At 44.5% G+C, this 26,988-nt stretch overlaps 1 protein-coding gene across 1 annotated transcript; it reads left to right on the forward strand.

Moving 5' to 3' along the window:
• The first annotated feature begins 14,167 nt into the window (after positions 1-14,167).
• Positions 14,168-26,705, forward strand: Perp (p53 apoptosis effector related to PMP22). The gene is made up of 3 exons (XM_050159457.1): positions 14,168-14,562; positions 23,241-23,381; positions 25,270-26,705. Exons 1-3 carry the CDS (start codon positions 14,349-14,351, stop codon positions 25,494-25,496), a joined length of 582 nt encoding a protein of 193 aa, XP_050015414.1. The 5' UTR covers positions 14,168-14,348; the 3' UTR covers positions 25,497-26,705.
• The last annotated feature ends 283 nt before the right edge of the window (positions 26,706-26,988 follow it).

Genomic DNA, 26,988 nt, shown 5'->3' on the forward strand with positions numbered 1-26,988 from the left:
GACTCAACAAGTCCAGTTGGGACAGACCACTGAGAGTCAGTGCAGCTCCTGTGATGAAGATGGGGACTGTTGTGTCGAAGGACGGTGTGCTACAACAGCCTGAATATTGTACTGTGGACATTAAGTACAATGGAGGGCAGATGGTGGGAGCCACTTTTCTCACTAATGGAGCTGAAGGTGGCTGTGCTGACCACTAAATTATGAACACCTCTCACTGCTGGAAAGGAAGGAACAAATTAAGGGAAATAAGCTCAAAAAACCCATATGATAATGTGCAAGAACTGGAGACAACGTGTAGCGCCTGCACTACAGGACAGTTCATGAGCAGGACAAGGGGCTGGAGACTGAAACACATAGACACACAGAGACACGGGTCATCCTTGAAATAAGAATGCCAACTTTATTGTCCTCCAGGGAAGCTTATATAGGGACCCTTAACTGATAGCCTTGCCCCAGCTCTTGGGATTTTCAGCTGTAAACCCACCAGGTCTCGTGCTCAGAGCAGCTGCAGGCACAGGAAAACAAGTTGTTTACTCTGTTTTCTCTGGCAGGCAAAGGGTCACAGAAAGACAGGGGTCTGAGAGTCTGCAGCCCCAACAAATGTGGATTGATCTTTAGACTAATAGAAATGATCACAAAAAGAAATATTTATAAATAGGTATTCTATACCACACATGTATTTTCTTGCTTGGTCGGTTGTCAGAGCCTAAGCAAAATAGCTATAAGCAAGTATAGCGAAACATCTTGGTTCCAAATATTCTCTCACAAAAAGGACCAGGGTTCCTTGAAGAAATAACTTCTCTGGGGGCAAGGAATGTGCAGAAGGAGCCTAGGACACATTGTATCACAGTGCTATACTCCAACTGGGTGGAGCGAGGGAGAGGGAAATATCCACATCAAACCCTCTGAGTAGCCAAAGCCTGAACACTTTGTGGAAGGCAATAAACCAGGGTTGAATAATGATCAAAAAACGTAAATTCTACTGGATATCCATATTGATAAAATGGTTATTTAGCAGGAGCGAATTTGTACAGAAGAATTAAAAACAATCCATGGAGACCCTCAGGCCCAAGGACGAGGATGAGTAACTTCTTATTTGAAACACCTGCGGCAGAGTTCCTTCCAGCGTTCACTCCAGAAGGGGTGGGAGAAGAGTAGGTGGACCCTTGGTCACGTGATTACAGCTAATGTCACAGTGAGTGCAGCACCTACAGGATGTGATGGAAATGGACCCTCCCCCTCTGCAGCCGTCCTCCTCAGTTTCGGTCTCAGCATGAGAAAGCATTCTGCAAAAACCCGACCAGTCGGCACCTGCTGAAGTTGTCAGTGTCCTCATGAGCAAGGACAGCCTCAGAGATCTGAAAGTGAGAGGTAGGCTAATGGGCAGGATGAACTACCGAAAGGGTTGAAAGGGCACTTGGGAAGTGGTGGACTGCAGGGAGTAGGTGTGGACTCACGGATCAGGGTAAGTGTGGCACATAAGACACTTATAACGGGGTCGTGGGTAAGAGGCATGTAAGACGCTGCGTTTATCATCTCTAAAGGCCAGAAATGATTCTAAAATGAAATTCTTCAAAAATGGAGGAAGGCAAAGGGAAGTGAGTGTTATCAAACATTAGAATAGGGCTCGAGGAAATAAAGGCACAGATCGAGTCCAGCCTGCTGGTTGTTTCTGGGGATTAGGACTGACTGATATTCAACAGTACCCATTCTTTTACAGACTGTCTGTGGTTGTTTTTGGCTACATTGATGGGGCAGTTCCACCACAGACCATGTGGCTGCAAAAGTTAAAATGTTGATCATCAAATTCCTTACAGATCTAATCTACATGGGAAGTAGAAAAAGATAAGATCTCCATAAGCGTGGGGATAATGGGAGAGGGTAGAAGGGAGGGGGGAAGAAGGGAGAGGACTGGAGAAAAATGTATAGCTCAATATAAACAAAAAAATGAAAAAAAAAAGTTGCTTATGGATGAGGATGAACAACGGAAGTGAACATCAAAACATGGGCTCCCAAGGGGAGCTCCTGTTAGCAATAACACAGCCCGGGGACTTCATGTATGACTGCTCTGGGCAGAGGCAGGTCCTTTCCTGCCACTTCTCAACAGCTTCTTTCTCATTCGGTCTTTGCATTCTTCCTACACTGCACACTGCTTCTCCAAGTCAGGACCTAGCAGCATTTCCCTAAAGGCCCCTGAGTTCTGGAGGAAACAGGTAGAAAGGCAGGAATGGTGGTTCTTACACTGCCAAAGGTGCTGCCAACACATCCCCAGGCTGTTCCTGTTTCACCAGTGTGTTCCTGTGCTGAGCAGTGACATTTTGGGAGGACAGGCTGGAGATCTCCCAGACCTAGGAGTGGAATCAGCCCACTCAACCAAGGTCATTCCTTAACCGAAGCCAGCAAAGAGTCTCATGTCAATCAAAGTCAACGAGATGTGATGATGGCAAAGATGTGGGGCCGTTTATAGATGTTTCTGTACTCTTCTGGGACCACATAACAATACATGGCTTCCAGTTTGGTGGCATCATGGAGTGAGCACCATCTGGTATTCACAGTTGCTCATCTGCAGAAAAAAAGAGGGGGAATGATGTGGGACAATGGTTGTACCCTGTAAAGATTTGTTTCTTGTACTTACTTAATAAAATACTGTATAGCCAGTAGCCAGGCAGGAAGTATAGGCTGGACAACCAGGAAGGAAGTAGAGGTGGAGCAATGAGAACAGAAGGATTCTGGGAAGAGGAAAAATTCAGTCTGCAGTCGTCATCCAGACACAGAGGAAGAAAGATGTGACTGCCTCGCCAAAAAAAGGTACCAAGCCACATGGCTAACACAGACAAGAACTATGGGTTAATGTAAGATGTAAGAATTAATTAATAAGAGCCTGAGCTAATAGGCCAATCAGTTTGTAATTAATGTAGACCTCTGTGTGATTCTTTGGGACTGAATGGCTGCAGGACTGGGTGGGACAGAAACCTTGGTCAACACTCATCTTTCTTGAGCTCACTGAGGGTCAATCCTAATATCACGTTCTAGCACCCCAGCAAGGGCAGAGTACCAAGTAATGAGTCCAGGTCTTGGGAAACATCAGTAAGTTGCTGCATAAGGGCACTGTTTGTGGAAATCTTTTTGTGTAAAACAATAAATCTTGTCATCCTCAAGTTCCTTATGTTCAAACATTCTGCACAATTATAACCTAGTAAAAATTTAACACTTGAGTCTGATTTTTGACAAGTTAAGAAGCCAAAACTGGAACAGTGTCAACTGTTACTTATATTGTACTTTGAATATTTAAAATGTATCATAAAATGTATTCAAATATGATTTTGCCTCTACATTGTGAAGACACGATTCCTGCTCTCCAGGAATGGGAAGTTACAAATGGTAATACAAACTGTAAGGAACACAGACACAGGTTGTGATCAAGGACCTTCCCTGAGCAAAAGTCAGGCAAAAATATCCCAAAGAAGCAGCAGAACATATAAGCCCTGATCCTGAGCAAAGTACATCCATTGGCCAGCGTGGGATCCTCACTGCAACCTTTTGAGATGGGAGCATGTATCTCCATCGTGCAGTGACCAAAATCACAGCAATAAAGAGCACACAGTGAACGTTGGAGCTGGCGTTGCATAAAGACGGACACACAGCTCCACACTGCGGCTACGCCCCTGGTGCAGGGCGCTGCTGCTCTCATGGTATCCCACTCTCTACATCTGCCAGTGCACACAGTTTCGTCTCTAGAAACCCAGCCAACCAGGGACAGAATTCATCCGTTAGCACCTTCAGTTGGCCATTCGTTTTAATTTTAAAACCCTCAGAAGTGAAATCACCACTTTACATAAATACATGGTACAAAATGGCAGAACACTGTTTAGAGCCTTTTCATAAATTATTGAAGATTGTGCCCTAATCCAAAGCCAGAATTAATTTAACTCATTTTTATGAAACCCTAGTCTGATTTTTTTTTTTTTAAAAGACGAGCATCCTGACAGGGTGCAATCCTAAGGTCTCTATGAGGAATGGCACAGAAAATTATTAGAATCTTTGTTCCTATAATTAAAGGATTATGTTTCTACAAGAGCAGAAAACTGTGAGCAGTTAAAACAGGTCACTTGATAGTGTGCGGTGGACTCCAGTCTGCAGCCAGGGGCTTCAGGCAGTCTTAGCTGGCCCCGTGCCAAGTGACAGCGTGCAGTGCTCATGTCCTGTGTTCAGAACCAAGACTGCAGCTCAGTTGCCCAGCAACACTGCCGAGTGCTGCCAGAATCGCCCAGACTCACTCCGCATTCGATGTTAAATTTTAGGTCAGTGCATGTTCAATCTTCCTTCACTGTGGGCCAAGGTTTTGTGATTCTACAGTAGTGTGATTTTATATGGGGTCGTGGTCCAGAGTGTGCAGGACTGTGATGCAATGTCCACAGAGACCAACCCCTGAAGAGATGATATTGAAAAAGCGGGTAATGATTTTCTCTGATCTGTTTTTTATTTTAATTAATATTTTTTTTAAAAAAATGTTCTCTCATTTTACATACCTTTCTCAGTTCCCACTCCTTCCCCTCCTCCCACTTTCTCCTCCTTCCTCCCTATACCACCCCATCCATTCCTCAGAGATAGCCTTGCACTAGCCTCATAATGGCTCCCACAGTCAAGAAAGATATCTCTTTCCTTGCCCTTCCTTTCTGTCATTACCCCGTCTCAAACACATCATTCCCTCATGTTCTCCTTCCTCTCTTTCTTTCCTCTCCCTCCCTTCCATCCTCCGTCCCCCCACACCCAATTTTCTCAGGAGATATTTATCTATTTCTCCTTCCAAGGGGCATCCATGTATGTCTCTCTTAGAGTTCTCCTTGTTACCTAGCTTCTCTGGCGTCGATAGACTAAACATTAAAATACCAAATAATCCAATTTAAAAATGGGGTACATTCTAAACAGAGAATTCTCAATAGAAGAATCTCAAATGGCTGAAAGTCACTGAAGGAATTGCTCAACATCCTTAGCCATCAGGGAAATGCAAATCAAAATGATTCTGAGATACATCTTACACCAGTCAGAATGGCTAAGATAAAAAAAAAAAAACCCACCAATGGTAGCTTATGCTCATGAGGATGCAGAGTAAGGGGAACACTCCTCAATTGCTAGTGGGAATGCAAACTTGTACAGCCAGTTTGGAAATCAGTATGGTGGTTTCTCAGAAAATTGGGATACAATTTACCTCAAGACCCAGCAATACCACTCTTGAGCATATACCCAAAGGGTGCACACTCGTGCCACAAGGACATTTGCTCAACCATGTTCATAGCAACATTATTCACAATAATCAGAATCTGGAAACAACCTAGATGCCCCCCAACTGAAGAATGGATAAAGAAACTGTGGTACATTTACACAATGGAGTAGTACTCAGGTGTAAAAAAACAATGGCATCTTGAAATTTGCATGCAAATGGATGGAATTAGGAAAGAAATCCTGAGTGAGGTAACCCAGAAAGATGAACACAGTATGGACTAATTTATAAGTGAATATTAGATATAGAGCAAAGGATAACCAGCCTATAGTTCATGCATTTGTTTTTATTTATTTTATTTTATTTTATTATTTTGGTTTTTCGAGACAAGGTTTCTCTGTAGCTTTGGTGCCCGTCCCGGAATTAGCTCTTATAGACCAGGCTGGCCTCCCAGAGATCCGCCTGCCTCTGCCTCCCGAGTGCTGGGATTAAAGGCATGCGCCACCACCGCCCGGCTTCATGCATTTGTTTTTAAAATAATTTCCTGGGTGGGACTGATCTGCTGTCTATGAGACTTTGCTTCTTCTGATTTCCAAAATGAGTAAAAACATAGAGATAATCACAACAGAACAACTGAATACTTCATTGTGCTTACCTTCATGTGTAAACAAAATGCTTCTACTTGTATATCTAAAAACTCAATTTGAAAGATTTCCATATCTTAGTTTAAGGTGAAGAATGACAGACAGTGGGCTCTGTACTTTTTTTTCTATCACAAAAGTGATCTTCCAAATAACAAAGCAGAGAGGAAATTATCAAGAGGGCAGTTTCAGATCACAAGAGAGATCTACAGATAGTACAAAGAGCTCTTATGATGTCCTACCCAGTTTCTATTGTCAACAACTTACATTAGGATGTTGGGTTTCAGTCATTAGAAGTAGTGCTTCATGTTGTAACTAATACAAATACATCAGCAGTAACTAAAGAATAGAGGCATTTTTCTGCATGTATCTCTGTAATTATAGGTATCATCTGTCTGACTATCATCTGTCTACCTATCATATCTATCTATCTATTATCTATCTATTATCTATCTATCTATCTATCTATCTATCTATCTATCTATCTATCTATCTATCTATTATCTATCTATCTATCTATCTATCTATCTATCATCTAACAATCTATCATCTAACTATCTACTTATCTTTCCATCTATTTTTTGAGACATGGTTTTATTATATAACCCAGGCTGTGCTGGAGTTTACCATGTAGCCTAGGTTAGCCCGAAACTCCCAGCAATCCTTTGCTTTCATCCCCCCAGTGCTGGGATTGCTGACATTCTCACCATGCCTGGCAAGACAGTTTTTTTTTTTTAATTTTTTATTGAGAAAAAGAAAAAAAAAGTTTCTGCCTCCTCTCAGCCTCCCATTTCCCTCCCCTTCCTCCCACCCTTCTCCCCTCCCTCCCACTCCTCTCCCCCTCCCTCTCCAGTCTAAAGGGCAGTCAGGGTTCCCTGCCCTGGTGAAAGTCCAAGGTCCTCCCCCCTCCGTCCATGTTTAGGAAGGTGAACATCCAAACTGGCTAGGCTCCCATGAAGCCAGAACATGAAGTAGGATCAAAACCCCGTGCCATTGTCCTTGGCTTCTCATCAGCCCTCATTGTTCGCCATGTTCAGAGAGTCTGGTTTTATCCCATGCCTTTTCAGTCACAGTCCAGCTGGCCTTGGTGAGCTCCCAATAGATCAGCCCCACTGCCTCAGGGGGTGGGGTGCGCCCCCCGTGGTCCTGACATCCTTGCTCATGTTCTCCCTCCTTCTGCTCCTCTTTGGGACCTTGGGAGCTCAGTCCAGTGCTCCAGTGTGGGTCTCTGTCTCTATCTCCATCCATCACCAGATGAAGGTTCTATGGTGATATGAAAGATATTCGTCAGTATTGCTATAGGATAGGGTCATTTCAGGTTCCCTATCCTCAGCTGCCCAAGGAACTAACTGGGGACATCGCCTTGGGCTCCTGGGAGCCACTCTAGGTCCAAGTCTCTTGCCAACCCTAAGGTGGCTCCCTTAACTAAGATTTGTGCTTCCCTGCTCGCCTATCCAACCTTCCTTTATCCCAATCATCCTGTTTCCCCAAGTTCCCCCAATCCTCCCCTTCTCACTTTTCTCTACCCATCTCCCCTTACCCCCATCCCACCCCACCCCCAGGATCCCCATTTTTGCCCGGTAATTTTGTCTACTTTCCATAGCCAGGAGGATAACTGTATGTTTTTCTTTGGGTTCACCTTCTTATTTAGCTTCTTTAGGATCACCAATTATAGACTCCTTGACCTTTATTTATGTCTAGAAACCAAATATGAGTGAGTACATCCCATGTTCATCTTTTTGGGTTTGGGTTACCTCACTCAGGATAGTGTTTTCTATTTCCATCCATTTGCATGCAAAATTCGAGAAGTCATTGTTTTTTTTACCGCAGAGTAGTACTCTAATGTGTATATATATTCCACACTTTCTTCATCCATTCTTCCATTGAAGGGCATCTAGGTTGTTTCCAGGTTCTGGCTATTACAAATAATGCTGCTATGAACATAGTTGAGCAAATGCTTTTGTCATATGATAGGGCATCTCTTGGGTATATTCCCAAGAGTGGTATTGCTGGGTCCAGGGTTAGGTTGATCCTGAATTTTCTGAGAAACCGCCACACTGATTTCCAAAGTGGTTGCACAAGTTTGCATTCCCACCAGCAATGGATGAGTGTACCCCTTCCTCCACAACCTCTCCAGCAAAGGCTATCATTGGTGTTTTTGATTTTAGCCATTCTGACAGGTGTAAGATGATATCTCAAAGTTGTTTTGATTCTGGCAAGACTGTTTTAAACCACACTGTGACTATTAGTTTTTCCTCAACATTTGGCCGGTTCTCAGGCTTGCTAATACTATGCTGAAAACAATGTTCTACTGCCATCTACTGTCCCAATTTTTTTCTCAGTTTTGATTTCTAAGATTTTTGCTTTCTTACTTCTTTCTAACATTTTAGAGCTATAGATTTCTTTTCAGTTTCATCTTCAACTACTTCAAAAAAATAGATGATGAATATACTGAAACTTAGAGCGGTCAAGTCTCACGGGAAGCTGTGGGCAACCCATGAGCTCCCTCAGATTTCACACACTGATGAGCCCTCACATGCATAAGATCCTGGAGACAGAAAGTGAAAGGAGGCAGAGTCAGCTCTGCAAGGGTCTCTGCATCTAACACAGACTCAAGGATATTATTACAACACATTGTCTATAAGTCCTTCCAGAAGACTGATAATGCATAGTTACTTTAGATTCAAGGTGGGAACAAAGGAATAAGGCAAGATCTAGGGACAGTTTCTTGTCTGAACTAGTCTTAAATGACCAGTTGGAAGGAACAGGGTAAAAAGAAAAAGAATTGGTAAGAAAAATACTCCAGAAATAACATTAGCAAAAATAAGAAACTATCTTTTATGTGAGAAGAATGTTCGTGTGCGTGTGGTTTTGTTTTTCAAGACAGGGTTTCTCTGTGTAGCCTTAGCTGTCCTAGAAATAGCTCTGTAAATCAGGCTGGCCTTGAACTCACAGAGTTCCATCTGCCTCTGCCTCCTGAGTGCTGGGATTAAAATCATGCACCACTAACATTAAAATGTTCTTTTTTTATGTTTTTTTAATTAATTAATTTATTTATTTATTAAATATTTCTGTCTCTTCCCCACCTCCGCCTCCCCTTTCCCTCCCCATCCATACAGCCTGATCGTGTCTTCTTCCATTGTCCTTCCTCCCTTCGTTGTGTTTCATCTTCTTTTTTTAAATATTTATTTATTTATTATTTATACAGTATTCTGTCTGCTTGTATGCCTGCAGGCCAGAAGAGGGCACCAGACCTCATGACAGATGGTTATGAGCCACCATGTGGTTGCTGGGAATTGAACTCAGGACCTTTGGAAGAGCAGGCAGTACTCTTAACCGCTGAGCCATCTCTCCAGCCCTAGAATGTTCTTAATGGTGAGTGGAAGACAAAGGTAGATGACAGATGAGGATGGACAGGTAACAAAGACCAGATGTGGAGGAATGTGTGTATCTCTTTTAAGAAAAACAAGCTTTATCTGTGTGATGATGGAGGACCAGTGAGAAGCACTGTGCATTACTTTTCTGGGAAGATGTTGGAATACATTGCTGGCTGGTAGAGGTCACAGCTTCCCCGCGGCCTGGCAGCTTATCTCATTAGCTTGGCAACGTGGCTTCCTGCTCTCTACCTCGCCTTATCTAAAGCATGTACCAGGCAGGGGCCTGGAGGACTGACCTTATCTGGAAGCTGTCTCTAAACCAGATGCCCGATTCATCGAGCTTGACCCCTGTCACAGATCCCTGCTGAGAAAAGCTAGGAGCTCTGCTATAGGGCCCTGCTGCTACATACTAAGAGGACTGCCTTCATTTGTGCTCATGAACCACGTACAAAGCTTCTGTCACCCTTCTGCCTGTCTCCCCTCTTGACCCAGTGGCCAACGGAGAGTGGAAGAGGACCCCACATGAAGATATGAATAAGGCCCCAAGGACAAGCCGAAGGAATGATTTTGTCCATGTTCACTTTGGTAAATCAATGAGTGCACAATTTTTTACCTGAAGTGTGGCTGAGGGGTTACTTAAAACACCATGGGCGAGAGGTTACCTACACAAAACCTGGGTAACGAGTTACAACAGCATCCACCCATGGTCTCCAAACAGCTACATCACTGAAACGTCTCACCTTGTCATAGAACAATGGCCTCCCAAAAGTTGTGGAGATAGAGGTTCACCACTAGTCAGTCAGCTTTCTACTTCCTGTACACTCCAAAGACCACAGGCAGCTGGGGTAGAATTACATGTATCTAGATGGTGCAGGGGAGAAGAAGGGACTGTTGTCGCAGGTGAGGATCAGATGTCCCCTTCCCTTTCTGGGAGGGAATGTTAATAGGCAAGTCTTATGTGGGGAACTTCATCTGCTCTGTTTAAGATGGTAACAACTACGATCATATCATATCTGGGAGAGCGTTCTCTAACAGACGATGTGAAAGGGATTGCCAGGATCCATTGAGTCTCCTTATTTTAGTGATAGGAAGATAGATGCACTAGTGATCTGAGAAGAAGCAGTGGAGACGGCAAAGCAGAGACAATCGGCGTGGATAGAGTGGAGATGGCACTGGGAACACTTGGGAAATTTCTCATTATTGGGCCACAAAATGGAAGATTAAAAAATCAAGGATTACCTAGGAGTTTCGGAGACCAAGATGACAGGGGAGCTGTTGGCCCAGAGTGAGTATTTACAATACGCAAATTGGTAAATGCTACAAATCAAGAAAAAAAATTAAAGAAATATTTACCATCACATTCATGAGTAAGAAGAGGCTGAAGTAGGAAGGGATGGAATGTGAGGGAGTGGAATAATGGAAAGTCCCATGAGCTAAGAGACAGAGAGGGAAAACCAGCATGGTGCACACTCTGTGACCTCAGCATTTGGAATGCTGGCATGTGAGGAACAGGCTTGGGCTGCTCAGTGACAACCTGTCTCAAACAAACAAGCAAGCAGACAGACAGACAGACAAACACATGAAAATAAAAAGGAAATTGTGGGGAGCAGACAGTCTGTGAGAAACAAACCTTGGGTCAGCTGATGTTCTGCTCAGGGCCTGGCTGGGACTACTGGCCACCTGTAAACATAGTGTTCCATGTCCAATGGAAAAACCTTCTCTGCAGACTCACCCACACAGCCACAGCATGATCTTAACAAAGCCTCCTGGATCCTGACAGATGTGCCCAGAACACCAGCATTTCAGGACAAGAGCCAATGGGAAGTTAGATGTTCATGAGAACAGAGACAATGGAGACAATGGGCTTGAGAGATAGCCCAGTGTCAAGAGCACTTGCTCCTCCTACAGAAGACCTAGGTTAGTGTGTCCCGGCACCCAAATGTCTTACAACCATCTCTTATTCCAGTCCCACACTGGTACTGTGGTTACCAGGGGAATCCCTGGTGTTAGACTGTCTCTGTGGGAGTCTGGCCTTGCCGGTCAGTCCTGTGGGGTCTTGAGGAAGTCACTTCCGTGTGACTTCCCTCTTCATGAAGATGACAGTCATACCTCACAGGTGGGTTTGAAATGTTATCGGTACAAAGTAAATGCCATGAAAATTGTAGCTAGCTGTGCTGTTATTATTACTATGACTTCATCTGGAAGAATAAAATAAGTATTTTCTTCCTAAATTATAACCTTATGCTTTTGTTTGCAACAGTTAGTGCTTTTGTAAGGAAATCAAACATGACCACAATTATAAAAGTAAATATTTCCTTATAGTGATGGCAGTTATGTTAAACTTCAGCAGGAGACACACGCTGTCCATATATCTTTCTGTAACAGTTCTATCTAGCTTCAAAACGGTTGTCAGATGCTCTGCAATTCCTTTGACTTCCAGCAGGGGGAACTAGCCAACTGTGTTCACTATAATCCAGAAATTCAGGCATTATAGCTAGGACGAATGAATGACTGCATTATCTAGAAGCTGTGAGTCATGGCTGATGCGCATATATAGAATTTACTCCTTTTAAGTTCAAAATTATCCCCACTCACGCTTACAGCCATGTCTTGCTACCTTCCGGTACTGCTATTCTAAGGACCTTGAATATACTAGGTGGTGGTTTTGAGACAGGATCTCAGTATTTAGCCCAGGCTAACTCAAACTTCCTCACCCTCTCTAGTGCTGAGATTACCTGTGTGTGCTCCCATGCCTGGGCTATATTAGAATTTCTCTTCCTATTAGAACCCAGTGGGGCAAACACAACCCACTGTGCACAGAAGGAAGCTGAGGCCCAAGCACTTTATGTGACCCACAAGTCACACAGTGAGTACAAGATAACACATGATTTAGGCTATTTGAGCTCATGATTTGAATCAGGCTAGAAATATTATTGTTAGAACCATGATTGGGAATCCTTGAAAAGAAGCCGTGCCTACAGACTGATTAATACCTCATCAATGCGGAGAAGTTGAAAACCTGCAGTTCCAGAGACGAATTACAAGTTATCTTAAAGGTTTGTCTACTTGCTACTGACACATCCTTCAGCTAGCTAGACTTAGCATCCAGACCACAAGTTAAAAGAAGATCCTTTAGTATGTATTAACTTAGCAAAACCTAGTTCCCTATCAATCAAAGTCTTGTTAGATGGAAGCCAACTTCTGAGGTCTGTATTTAAGATCTCTCTGCCTGTCTAACCCAGCCCCCTGTTTCTACTATTTATTTTTAAATGTTTCAATTTATAACTTTCTCTGTTCTGTTACCATAAAACCTCGACAAAACTGCTTCCACTCTGAGACACGAATTTGGGGAGCCTGTGTTTCTAGAGGTTTCTGGAGAGCAGTCACTCGAATCTGGCTCCAAAATAAACTATTTCTTATCCCACTTTGAGTCTAAAAACCATAATGAAGCAGTGTCGTCCCTTTCAGAGATTCTGAACAGCCAATTGCCTCTGTTCTGCTCGGTGTTGATGAGCTCCACTCCTCCAAACACTGGACATTGCATCATTGGCGTAAGGAGACATTGTATACAGTCTAATATTATTCACTAAGACACAATGATAATTCATTTGATTAGTAAAAACATGACTGCTCCACACAAGTGTATTAGACACAGCCAATATTTTCATTACTTTTGAAAGCCTTTAGATGTGACGTTAGCAGCACTCTTATCTTCATCGACAATGTAGACAGTTAACCTTGCTAAGAGCCTGCATCCCTGGCTGGGTTTTGAAACGGAAATATTGACCTCTCATGACAACCGTTGTGAGCTTGGTTTTAGTGAAGTGAAGGCTGACCGGTGACATCCTGAGCTCTCGGGCACAGATCTTTTCAATGTTCTGAGTCCACGCATCCTCAGTAACTATCTGAGAACCCAGAAGAAAAACAGTACTGGCTTCTATCGTGAGCATCCTGTAATAAAGAGGAAGAAGGATGCATCGTTAAGTGTTTTCCCTTTCTTTAGGATAACATAGGTTTCAGAAGATCCCTGGAGTACAGGGTAAGAGGTGACACTCATGAATGTTGTGGTTGATCTGTCCCAGGCCACCACGGCTGCCTGGCACTGAGAACTTTGTTTCTCTCGGTGCAACTCCTGGCTGTTACCCCACCCTCTCTGCCACACCTGATTCCCAGGGGCAGACGCTGGCTCAGGACAGCTGAGGGGCAGATTTCAGCTGCCCGTGTGTGCTGACATGTGATTTTATTGGAAAAACCAAAAACTGTGTGTAGTGGAAGAACGGGTTGTGACCAGGTTAGATATGTAGGGAACACCCTAACTGGGGCAAAGGGAACACGAAGTTATCTGCGGGAGGCAGCGGGCAACCTCTTCAAGAATAAAGCACTGGTTACACGAACTGTGTTCACCCATCAGGGTTTCTGAGCTCCCCAAGTGATCCAGACTGGAAGTGAGACACCAACATCACCCAGTAATGGAGATGGCCTTTGCAGCCCAGAGTGTGAGCCGGGTTACCCGGCAGGAAGGACTGGCAGGAAAACAGATGTGTGTCTACGGCTGCAAGAGTCAAGGTCCAAAGGTGGATCCGGGCAGGAAGCGTAGACTCTGCCTGTGGGAGCCTGACACTCAGGCTTCCAGGTTTGAGTGCCCAAGTCCTTACACGTTAGGGTCCATCATTTATTCACAGGCCATTGGGATATCCCAGACAGAGTGCTTGGAGCTCAAGTGTGGCCTTAGCAGTTGGTGCTCCTCACACCCTCTGTGCACACAGCTTTGGGCAGAGCACGGGCTGGCGCTGGAGTGTCCACAGGTGTGTGTGCTGCGCTGGCGGCAATCGGGTGGGACTGCAGGCGGCGGGAGGGACAGGCACGCCCACCCTGGCGCTGAGCCCGGGGTTGGCCTGAGCTCTGCAGTCCCGGTGACCCGGCAGGTCGGGGCGGCGCGCTCTGAGTCACCGGAATCTAGGTGTGGCCCGCACGCCGCGCCCCCGCCGCCAGCCCCTGGCCGCGTCCTCCCGGGAGCCGCCTCTTCCTTTAGTTGCGGTGTCCGCGCTCGCGGGGGGCCACTCTTTGCCAGCGCCGCCGGTGCCCCTTGCTCCTCCGCTCCTCGCCGACATGCTGCGCTGCGGCCTGGCCTGCGAGCGCTGCAGATGGATCCTGCCCCTGTTGCTGCTCAGCGCCATCGCCTTCGACATCATCGCGCTGTCCGGCCGCGGCTGGGTGCAGTCGAGCGTCCACCTCCAGACGTCCTCGCTCTGGTGGAGATGCTGGGATGAGGGCGGCGGCAGCGGGTCCTACGACGATGGCTGCCAGAGCCTCATGGAGTACGGTGAGTGGTGGCCGCCTCCAGAAAGCACTTGGGAGCGGGACCTGTGGCCGCCGCTGGCGCCTGGATAGGGGTGAGGGGTAGCGGCTGCTTCAAAAGTCCGCTCAGGGCTCAAACTCCAAAATCTGGCTTGAGCCAAGTGAAGCAGCAGTTTTAGGCGCCCCAAATCAGACTCATACCTGAAAGAGACAAATCCAACTTATTTTAAAAGATTTGTCAGTTACCTGCGCAAGCTGAACAGCCATTGCAAAGTAAATATTAAAATAACGTGCCAGAGTGAATTCATTCGTTTCACTTCATCTAACTTAAACTTTTTTTTTTCTCATGAGAAAGTCCTTTCAGGCAAAGTTGGAGCAGCTATGATTTCAATAGATACCAGTACCTTAGCTGGTTCGTGTTCGCTCTTGTTCTGGGGAGTGGCCTTGGTTGAAGTGTGGCGTTAGGGAACTTCATCTGAATCTGATTTAGAATCGGAGAAGTAAACACGTCCCTCCAATGGAGTGGTGTTGGCACTTTTAACACTTTGCAGTGGCCTCCGTTTGTCTCTGCCGATTCGCCTCTGCCGGGGAAGCCCCAACACTTGATTTAACAGTCAGTAGTAGTTCTTGGGGAAAACGTATTTTTCTTCCGGAAGTGGATGTCCCTCTTGTTTAGGGTAGATACAGTAGTGGCTGGCATTGTGTGGGGAGCAAGGGGTACTACAGCCAATGCGTTCCTATTCGGTTTTATCCTTTTGAAACAGACAAGAGAAAGTTACTTTTTATCCCCACTCATTTTCTAGTTTCACCAGAACATGACCCTTTTGCTGTAGCGGCCCACCCAGGGCTTCCCAGGTGCTGTTTGGCTTGGGTTCTGGGCCCCTTTATCAGCTGCCTGCTGTGGCTTATTCCCCAGAAAGGGAGGCGGGTGGTAAAATGGGGAGACCGCCACTGTTCCTGCTTTCTTTTAGTCTTGGGCTCTCACTAAAATCAGACATAAATGCTTGGCCTACAGGACTTCCTACTGCTACAGATCTTTTAGGTTCTTACAAGGGACTGCGTAGCCTTGGAATAACCTAGCTGCATCTTAAAACGCACTCAAACTTTCAGAGGATTTGAGAGGTGTGCGTGTAGGTTTTTAAAATAGACCGTGTTAAGCATAGCTCACGCCAAGGCTGATACAGCTCCGAGGGGTCCTCAGTAGTGGAAATCAGCTTGCAGAGGCAGGACTGGCCTTCTTGCCGGGACATGATTTGGCCTGCAGGGCCCTCTTGTGAAACACACACAATGCCGGTTCCATGTTTCTTGCCTTATAGGGTGAGCTCATCTTTTAGGGTGTGCCTGCTCTAACCTCAGGCTGATGTGCTACTGTGTAAATCTAAGGGGGAAAGGAGAGCTTTTGTTCTAGCTTGTTTTCTTAACTGTGAGTCCGAAGCATTAACTTTTTTTTTTTTTCTGCTATAAGCAAACACTCATCCAGAGTTCAGTTTGTTTCAATTCACTCTAGAAATCAGCCTTGCACAACCCCAGTTTCCCAAAGGAATCTTGGGAAATTGATCAGTACATTCATGATACAGTGCCTGGTTTTGACTGCTAGGTGAAATGTGTTAAAGTGATTTAGCCCTTGAGAGTTTCTCAATCACCTTTGCACAGGTGATTAAGTGCCCATGTTGTGGTAGACACCCAGATGCATATATCACCAGTGGAAGACTGGCCTACTTGTCAGGCTGTGCAAAGAGACAGGAGGTGTGAAGCCATATTCAATGCCCCCATCTCCCCATTATAGACAGGGATGAGTTTACATATTCTTACTCTGCCCATTCCGTGGACTGCTGATCACTTTGCTACACAACTGTAAAAGAACGGTGTGTCCCATACTTTCAGGTGATCATCTGGGCCGTTGGGAACTCTATAGATCTCCAGAAAGCTTCAGTGGGGCCTTGCTGTCAACAGTATGCTGGCAGGAGCCCACACTGTGTGGGATGGACACCTTCACACAGTGTATGAGTGCTGCGTTCTGTATGGCAAGGAACAAGGTGGATGGGTCTGTTTAAAACCGTATCAGTATAGGACTGAGCATCGTGTGCCTCTCACTCTACATGATTCTTAGTGATGCTAGGAAGTAATGTTTGTTTGAAGCTATCAGCAAAGCAGAACCTTCATTATAAAGTGTTCGACAATCATTTTTTTGCCAAGTGATATTCATAACATTAAGGCTTTTGTTTTGGTAGTAAGGACTGGTTATTTTTGGTGATGTTGACAATAACACTAAAGAATATAGTATTTTTATAGCTTTATAAAGACCAATGGTTTCTTAGGGATAAATGAATATATAACATTATTATAGTCTTCATTATTATTGTTAACATTTTAAGAATTGTGGATTACAATCTCTCTAAATAAATATTTCTCTAAATAAATAAAGAAGCCAAGTTAGACCCCGAATATTTTTGTGTGATAGCAGCAGCTAAATTGACATTTATCTTAGCAGATACTTGTTTGGATGCTTCAGTTTATATTTATCAAGAAGAAGATGAGAATCTAAATTTATGATTAACATGATCATGCGAGCTTCTCCTGTAAGCCAAACTCAGAATAAAACTTCAGCGAGCAAGCACACACGGCGCTTGCAATGTCGGCCCTCCTTTTCCAGTGTAGAGAATATTTCCACAGGAAGGTGTTCTAAGCTTCAGCTCACAGACTTCAGATCCCAGGCAAGCTCTGGCTCGTCAGGGTGGAGGACAAGGGGATGAGCTACGCACCAGAGGGGGAAGGGCGGTGGAAAGGCAGTGCCTGCCGTGTATACTCCGAAGCATGGAGCCTCAGTTTTACCAAAGCCATCCCTTGAATCCCTCATTGTGCACCTAGTGTTTTCCCTAGACACTGCTTTTCCACAAGTTAGAGAATCAGACTATCCGATGAAATCTTTTCAGATCATGGAGTGCCCGGATTCCTAAAAGAACAGGCATGAGAAAACTAAGTTCAAACCACTCATTTACATTAGGCTAAATTCATCAGAAAAGCCTTCATTCTGAGACAATGCTCTTGGCTTTGGGGGTGGTATGCTGGGGTGGGAGAGGTTGTGGGGAACATGCTGGGATGGGAGGGGTGGAGGAGTTTGCTGGTGGGAGGGGGTGGAAGGCTGCTGTTGTTTTGCGATGTTGGACTAGTAGATAGATTTCATGTGCCTGCATGTACGTCTGCTCACATTCTTAAAGCAAATGGAAGGCTCACCCACTCCTTTGATGGACTAACTTTAGAATGCACACTGATGTGTAAACTCTAGGTGTTGAGTACCCCGGTACAGGCTAGCCTACTTACTGTCTGTTTGTTCCTGTAGCACCCTAGAGAACCTCAGTGCCTTAGCTCTGCCCCTAATAACACAGACTTCTGAACCTGTGGGATTAGAAAGGAATGAACGTGATGGAGTTCCAGTTTTTACCAAAGTCCTGCAGTTGGTGCCCACGGCCAAGCAGCTTCCTTTTTGAGGACTTAGTTCTGACCCTTGGACAATGTTACTTGGTTACAAGTAACTCTCCTATGAGGACTGAGAGATGTGCCCCCTCCCCGATCATTCTTGCTGTCTGACATTCAACTAATAGATTTTAAATATTTGAGGGTCTCTTGGCTCCAATAGGGTGTCATTTCCCGTTTCTTACAGGAGTTCTGTAAAAATCCAGTGGTAACTAGTCACCACCCAGCTGGGTTTCAGGAGATAGTGTCACCTGTGCTAGGACTCTCCAGCACCTGTAATGCCTTGTCTGTGGCTCTCCTGCCCTTCTCTACAAGGACCGCCATTCCTTACTGCCTTCCAGAATGTCTGCAGGATGGTGACCTGGTCCTATATACCTGCATTTAGTAGGTCTGTCCTTAGTTATCATAGGGAGTTTTGCTCCTCCAGTATTAAAATCAGTAGCATCTGAAGGACCCGGGAGGTCACTGGATTCCTGTGTCTCAACCCTACCACATGGATAACCTGTGGTGTAGCAAGTTCCCTGGGAGTGGGAAGCAGGGCAGGTTTGGGCTGCTGTTGCAAAAGCTTCCAAGTGGATGCTATACCTCTAGCTACGCCATTGCCTTCATCTCCCCATTGAATATACAAAACAGTATTTTTATCTGTCATATTCACCTGTGTTTCCTTAATTATTGTGGGATCTTTTAATTTTTAAATATCCAGATTTGACTTCTGCCTGTGAATGGCATACAGGATCTCACAGAAACAGTACGGAAAATATCTCCTAATAACTCTACTCCTCTACGTAGGACCTTTGATATCACTGGTTGAAGAATGCATGTTCTAGAATGTACTTGTATGTGCTAGTATATACTTATATGTTCCAGAAAGGGACCTCACTTCAGTTTGATGACACATTCGTGCCCTCAAAGTCTTAAGCAATGGGGTGGGTCTATTTGGTCCACATGTAAAATCTATGAAGAACCTACCAAATCCATGGCACTAATTTGGGGGTGGGAAGGGAAATTAGTGAGCTTCTAAAACACCTACTTACAGATTAGGAATATCATCAATAATTTTCCCTTTTCCTTAGTTTCTTTCATTGCATAAACTTTGCAAAGTAGTACTTAGAAAACAAACGTAAGACATGCACAGAATCCATCTATGAAACAGCAGATCCCTCTTCCTATGAGAAAACAAAGCGAATAGCAATTCCTACCCAGAAACACCATTTCCCTGGATCCCTGCCTGCTTTCATCTTGGCGCTTCAGATAGTCAATCATGTCCACACAACTAGGAAATGTGGTAAAGCTTGGTGTGCAAAATAGTAAGGACAGACAGACTTATTCAGAACTGATAAAGGTGAACCCTGTGAGTCAACAAATCATGAGAGAGGGAGGTAAAGGACACGTTTTGAAAATGGTTGTTTCTCCTCAGTGTTGGTAGCTGAGATGTCATTTGAATCATTGTATAATGCAAAATAGAAGCAAGTTCCCAAAGACTTGTGTACATCTGCATATGTTAAGCTCCTGGGCAACTGAGAGCAAAGGAACACAAGTATTTTAGATTTTTAATATATACAGTGATGCTGTAAGTGATGCTGAAGCCCCTCTGCCCAGCAGCGCTCTTCTCAGGCAGAGCATTAGGTCTTGATCCTCCTGCTCAGGTCTGGGAAGGCCGGCCTCTCCATTCCAAAATAAAATTGCTGTTGACTGTGGAAGGCGTGCTGCCTTGCTTAGGGAAGTCTACCCTGTATCAGCGAGGATCTTTAAAACTGTGCCAAGACTTCAGTCTAAATGATAGTTAAATGATTCAGTGTGGGTTTTCCCGAGCTTCAAGGAGCAGGTTTTACATGTTCTGCAACGAGGGTGGCTTTTCTCAAGAGAAAATGTTGCTCAATGTCCCAGTTTGATTTTCTTTAGACTCAGCATTTGAAGTAAGCATGACATTAACTAATTGGTTTAATAGGGAAAGTGCCCCAGATGGTCTATTTGAAGTATGCGTTCACCTGTTGGTGTCGCATATGTGTATTGGGTTACTAGTAATTCTTTCCACATCCCGGAAATTAAGTGTGAGCTACACTTCAGTTAAATATCAGAGGAAGAAGTCACAGCAGAAGCCTGTCTGTGTTACCCTAATTGCCCTCAGATGAACGGGTAAAATGAATATGGCAAGATTACACAGACCTTATTTGACTAAACTTTCAAGACGGTCCATGATCGTGGCAGTTCAGCTATTGAAATACATTTCTTGCTAAGAGATGTTTCTGTTCTTATTGAGATCAGATGCTGCTGTCTGATGCGCTCTTGTGTGTTTGCATTCTCTGTGTGCTTGTGTAGATCTGTTGCCTTTTCTGACTTCCCAGAGGGGAAGTATGCTTTGCTTTTTCTGAATGTAACAATTGATTTTATTGAACTGAAGGGTTGGTGGTAGCTATATAAACAGAGAAACAAATAGACTACGTGATATCAGGTCACATAGTGAAACCTATGAGCTCTGGGGGAGTAGCATAGCTTCCGTTTTAATAAAGCTTAGTCATCTAAATTCTTATTCTCCATCTTCAGGGTGCTTACAGAAGGAAACGGCAGAGAATACTGGCAGAAGAAACAATGTATTTTTTTCTCAAGTGCAGGGTCTTGAATTGATCCTGCCACCACCACCACCGCACATACACATAAACACACACTACATGAAAGCAAGAGAGACTCTTTGAAGGGAGGGAGGGGAGGAGGGAGGAAGCAGGATAGTGAGGGCGAATGTGAGAAGCATCAAGAATACAGGTGTAGAGCCTGGAGAGATGGCTCAGTGCTTAAGAGCATCCACCGGCTGTTCTTCTAGAGGTCATGAGTTTGATTCCCAGCAACCACATGGTGATGCACAACCACCTATAGTGGGATCTGATGGACTCTTCTGGCATAAAGGCATACATGCAAACAGAGCACCTTAAATAAATAAATAAATAAATCTTAAAAAAAAGAATACAGGTGTATGGAAATATCATGCTAATTCCTACAGTTGTGGAACAGCTAAAGCAAGTCTTTGGCATGCATGGAAGAATCACAAGGTTAGTAACAACTGAGCTGCCTGGATCCTGTCTTTCAAGCCCTGATCCAGGAGGTCTGGAGGGAGGCATAGGAATCTGTATTTTAATAAGCACCATTGCTTAATATGGCAGTCTGGTCCATGGGCTCTGCTTATACAATAGTCAACTCATCTGATCAATGAGTTGTCTGCCAAAGCATAGCCCTTTCTCATTTAAAAATCCCCTTACACAAGGGACAAGGCAAAAGTGAGAAGAGAGATATTGAATTTTACATGCTGGCTTTGGCTTCATTCATATGTTTTTAAAGTAAAATATTATTGTGTGTCACCCACCCTAAGATCTCTCGCTGATCTGGAAGAAAGGCAGGACATGGAGAGAAGCTGTAAGAACTGCATCTCTCAAACTGGGTCCACTCACAGGGCACCTCACTCCCTCTGTCCCCACTGCTGAGAGGTCATTTGAAGGAAAACACGGTATTGGAAGACATATAAAAATGTCTATTCCTTTTTCTCTTTAGTTCTGCCCCAGTCAGTCATGCACCTGAGGAAGCCCTTCAGGCCACGTGGCCAATGGAGAGGGAGTGAGTGGGAAGTTAGACTACTTTTGTCTGTAGAAGAGAAGGGTGGGAAACTGCGTGACACAGAACCTTGTCAGTGTGGAACAAGGTGAAAACCTGAGGTTCTGGGTAGACATTATGAGAACAGGAGAAGAACTGTTGGATAAGAAGGGCTGGAGAATTACCAGAGAATGATTTGCATTATAGGCTGAGTTCCCAAATAAGGAGACTGATACATGCTTAGCTGGCAGAGGCAGAGTATCCATGAGCTCTGGCGGCCTCTTAACCCCTTGCTTTTTCGTGAGCCATTGTTTGACTCCGAGTAATGAAATGGCCATGCACAACTCGCCTATAGTGAGTGTATTGTTAGCTGTGCTGTATTCTAGCAAGAAGTCGAACCCAGGGAAGGGGCACATAGCTCCCCTTTAAAATTCAGTGAAGAGTGAAATAAGAGCATGCCCAGATGAGAGGGTAAGCAAAGTGTGGGCTCTGAGTCCAGTGAAATGCCCAGCCGCAAACAAGAATGAAATGCTAATTCATGCTTAAAATGGCTCATCTTTAAAAAGTAATTTGTTTGGTAGAAAGAAGCCAGTCACACAAGGTCACAGAGTGTAAATTTCCATTAGCGGGGAATAGCTAGCCTAGGCAAATTAGGAAGACAGGTTGGTGGTTGCCAGAACTCGGGACGGTGGTAGTAAGGGACAGAATGGGGATGATTGCAGATGGTATGTGGTTTCCTTTGGAAAGGATGGAAATATCCTTCTGGACTTGTCATGTTGGTAGCATAGCTCTCTGGATATAGTACAGCCAACACAAAACCAACACCCAGCCGCAGGATCATGCACAACTTTTAACATGGATGTGTTGGGTTCAGGAAGGCTAGAAAGCCAACTAAGTATTTGCCATCTGTGTGGACCCTCTCTTCTAGAGTCTGCCAGTATTTCTAAACTAGAAACAAGGGTGGTGTGAGCCTTCAGAAGTTGCTCTGAGGAACTGGTGCGTATCCTAATGCTAATGGCTAGCTCTGGACACCGGGGTTGTGAGTGAAGAGACAAGGAGTCAGTGTGAGTTGAAGGATAGGGGTTATTGAGTGGTTCGTGCTTGGCTGGCGGATCTCCTCATTTCCACACCTACAGAAGAGTGCAGGGGCTAGTCCTGCCCCTGTAGGCCTTCAAGCCTAGAAGTCAGTTTCTGTCTCACCCCAGCTCTTTTTAAGACCAAGGTCAATGATGAAGAACTCTTGTGGAATAGCTTGTGAATGAAGCCAGATGTAAACTAAATAATAATCCTTTAAAAGGAAGCATTTCTGAAAGTGTGTAACTTGAATTGTTCAGTATGAAGAATGTTTTTCATGGTCATGTTGTATGCGGAACTGGGTGAACTTTTAAAATTGACCTCTTTGTGTGGAAACTGTGCCAAGAAGCTGAGTTTGCATTTTAGAGATGTAAACATTTGCCCCCAAACTTGGGACAAAACACGTTATTAATGTTCCCCATGTGAATCACCCAACTTCCCCCTTGAAGTGTGGAGTTACTGAAATATTCCCAACCCCTTCACAAGGCTAAAGAAAATTCTGGGGTCGGATGATTTGATTAGCAGTTTGGGAGTTGGTGTGTCGGTCTAACAAGTGTCGGTGACTCTGTCTTGCAGCGTGGGGACGAGCGGCTGCTGCCACGCTCTTCTGCGGCTTCATCATCCTGGTCATCTGCTTCATTCTCTCCTTCTTCGCCCTGTGTGGACCCCAGATGCTCATTTTCCTGAGGGTTATTGGAGGCCTCCTCGCCCTGGCTGGTAAGACAGAGCGGCACCAGGTCCTCATAGTAATCAGTGGACGTGGGGAAAATGTTCGAGTCCGTCTCTGTGGATGTTCATGGAAGACTTCTGGCAGTTATATTTTCTGATTTGTCCTCAGAAACGGGTCACCACAGGCAAAAGTATCAGGGGACAACTGTGTTTTGGGAATCTGAGTCCCTTTCCCTCTGTGTCTCAGATAGTTTTCTGTTCTCTGGATTCAAATGACAAGAGTTAACCTCTGTATGTTTCTCTCTCTTAAGTATCCCCATCCACTAAAACCGACCTTCGAGACCGGGGCTGTGCCTGTCTTGGAAGTACAGTAACCTTCAGAGTGGTTCTAGCCTGACCTTCTGTGAGCTCCATGCTGAAGAAACCAAACATCCCTGACCTACTTTACTCTTTGAAGGATTTGTGATGCAGTAGGGTAGGGAGGGGCTAGACCTAGAATCTGTAGCACAAATCCTGTGCTGGGGATGTGACCTGACTCCGGCAGAAGTGATTTGAAGACATGGAGTGATGCCGGCAGATAGAACTCAGGGCACACCTTTATTAACAGAATGCAAGGTCCTGGGATTTAGGAGTAAAGACTATATGAAGTTTCTGGCAAATACCTGTCAAAGTGATGTAGATTCAGAAGTGAAGCTAAGTCCCTGGAGAAATGGCTCAGCAGTTAAGAGCACTGGCTCCTCTTCCAGAGAACAGAGGTTCAGTTCTCAGCACCCATACATTGGATTGCAACCTTCTGTAACGCCAGTTTCAGAGGATCCAATGCCTCCTTCTGATTTCCATGGCACTGCATGCAGGCAGGCAAAACATCTATAAAAATAAAATTGCAAAACAGAAAGTAGCAAAATTGGGTTTTCTGAGACCAAAGAAGGTGTTGGTTGATAGGATAAACCAGGCCATAAGCTTATTTCTCAAGATACCAACCAAGGACCAGAGGGAAGCCAGGACAGAATTTCAGCCATGAACCGGGAGAGACTATTTATGTAGCCAGGGTTGGAAGCAGGCCAGAAGCTCCATGACTATATAGCGCCCATAAAATCCCATGCATCAAGAGAATAATGTTAGTGCCATGTATGAGAGGAAGGAAGGGAGGGAGAGTGGGAAAGAAGGAAAGAAAGGGAGGGGAGAGAAACAGGAGGAAGGGAAGGTGAATAGGAAACCACTTTAATGTCTATCTGGTGCTCTAGAGACGACTTAAGATGGCAGAACAATGGTGTAGGCAAGGAACGGTTTCAACCAGTTAGATGCTCAGCATCGTGAAGTGTGATCTCCTGCTTGCTTTCTACCTGGTGTGGGTGTGCATGACACTGTGAGTTCCAGGGATCTCTGACACTCTGGTTTGGCTCATGATTAGCAGATTCTTCTAATTGCTCAGCATCCTTATAGAGGGACTATTATGCAAGGGAGAAACTTGGTGAACTGGGTATTGTTATTGTGTGTCCTAGCTGGCTGTGGTAAATACCACTACCAAAACCAACCTGAGGAGGAAAGGGTTTACAAGTTATACCTAGGGTCAGGAAGGGAAACCAGAGCAGGAGTTCAGACAGGAACCGGAGGCAGGAATCTAAAGCAGAAATCATGGAGGAATGCTACCAGTTCAGTGCCCGGCTTTCTTTACACAACCCAAGACTACCTGCCCATAGGTGGCATGGCCCACAGTGGGCCGCGCCTTTCCACACCAATCATTAATCAAGAAGGTGCCTCACTGACGTGCTCCCAGGCCAATGGGATGAAGGTGTTTCTTGAGCTGAGGTTCCCTCCTCCCTTGGAGATTGGGGCTTGGGGGAGTTGACAAACACTACCCTGCACACTGTGCACTCATTCGCTTATTTAGTCATTTGTACCTTCATACTCTGAGCTCATTTTTCCTTCCCTTTAGCTGTATTCCAGATCATCTCCCTGGTGATCTATCCAGTGAAGTACACCCAGACCTTTGACCTTCATAGTAACCCTGGCGTCAATTACATCTATAACTGGGCCTATGGCTTCGGATGGGCGGCCACCATCATCTTGATTGGCTGTTCCTTCTTCTTCTGCTGCCTCCCCAACTACGAGGATGACCTGCTAGGCAATGCCAAGCCCAGGTACTTCTACACGTCTGCCTAATGTCAGAGAGAGACCCCAAGAGAAGCCCTGCTGCAAGATGGGTCCCGAGGAGGAAACTGTTCCCCGAGTCACAAGGAACCTATGTTTGGGCAGTGTTCATATGATCAGAAATGCTGGAATAAATACTAAAGAAAATGCTTCGTAAATAGTGTTAGGTTTCATGTCCTGTGTGTGTCTTGTGAAGTTTAAAAAAAAAAGATTTGTTTCTGTTTGCTGGTTATGTGCTACTAATTTGTCCTTGTATCAAATCTATATCATTTAAGCTGCATTTGTTAAAGAGCATGTGTGTGAAATTTAATAAAGTGGAAATGAGACGGAAGCTTTTGTTTTTCAAGTTAGAATGGATTGTTTCTACTAAGGGCTAAGGAGAAGGGGAGCTACTGATAAAAAATTTCAATGATCAAATACCCTAAAAATTAATGCAAAGAACACAACAAACTTTTTTGAGTTTTTGGTTACATGAAGAAGCAGAATGATGACTCTAAAGCTAAATTTAGATTTCCTAAGTGAGCATTATTAGTGAGGATTGCTTGTTAGTGTTTTCAACAATTGCCGTCTCCCTAAGCTTTGTGTTGACTTGCTTTGACGTGTGGGAAAGAGTTCTAATACGGCCAAAGCAAGTTACAATAGTCAGGCCGCTGTCACTACTCAACTGCTATAGCGAATTTCCCTCTTTTAACACAGTTTAGGAGGGTAGGGTGCTGGAAGAAGCCATATTGAGTCTGTACAGTTTTGTGTCTATATGATCAGAACCAGCACAGACCGGATGGGAAGATGGACTAGGGCTGGTTCATCCTGATGGGTGGAGGAGATGAGATCGGGTAGAAAGACATCGGAGGGGGTCACTGTCATAGCAAAGTCCTTCAAACATCCTGCAGAGAAGAATGTCAGTTCCTCATCTCAGCCTCTGCTGGGACCTGCTGGGGGTCAGCTGGGATAGATTTTAATTGTAACAGAAACCTAAATAGAATGAAAAACCTGGTCTTCCTTAAAATGTCTGATATTATACATACAACTGGAGAATTCAGGAATGAGTTTCTCTGCATAGACACTGGATGGGCTGTTATTAGTAGTGTGTTTATCATTTGTACTTATGTAATGGGAAGTAGCTTGTTTTATACAGCAGATCACTATTTTGTAAGTTGCAGCAAAGACAATTGCAGTTTTCATTTCCAGCTTCCCCCAATAAACCAGGTGTTCAAATCCTGAGTCTGGTTTGTAGTTTTTTTGTTGTTGATGATGATGATAATTTTCCATCTATGAGGGATATTGAAAATACTTTCAATGGGTAAGGACATTAGACAAAACAAAGTCTCCTGTCTCACTTCTAAAGGTCTTGTTTAGGTATTCAATTACATTTTTAAAGGTTCATCCTACAACTTGAATCTTGCATACTGTGGTACATAAGGAACTCATCGTCATAAGCTCTGCAAGCAGCTTTCATTGAACACAATTATATCACACTGTTTATTTGGGTTTGGGTTAAAGGTAA

This window comes from Alexandromys fortis, unplaced genomic scaffold (assembly GCF_014885135.2).
Source record: "Alexandromys fortis isolate MF-2015 unplaced genomic scaffold, M_Fortis_MF-2015_v1.1 scaffold_107, whole genome shotgun sequence".
Lineage (NCBI taxonomy): Eukaryota > Metazoa > Chordata > Mammalia > Rodentia > Cricetidae > Alexandromys > Alexandromys fortis.

What these genes read in the sequence shown, in the direction of transcription:
- Perp (XM_050159457.1), top strand. Translation starts at nt 14,349, where the DNA reads ATGCTGCGCTGCGGCCTGGCCTGCGAGCGCTGCAGATGGATCCTGCCC. An exon ending in CCAGAGCCTCATGGAGTACG is followed by an intron (nt 14,563 to 23,240) that starts GTGAGTGGTGGC and finishes TCTGTCTTGCAG; the next exon opens with CGTGGGGACGAGCGGCTGCT. An exon ending in AGGCCTCCTCGCCCTGGCTG is followed by an intron (nt 23,382 to 25,269) that starts GTAAGACAGAGC and finishes CCTTCCCTTTAG; the next exon opens with CTGTATTCCAGATCATCTCC.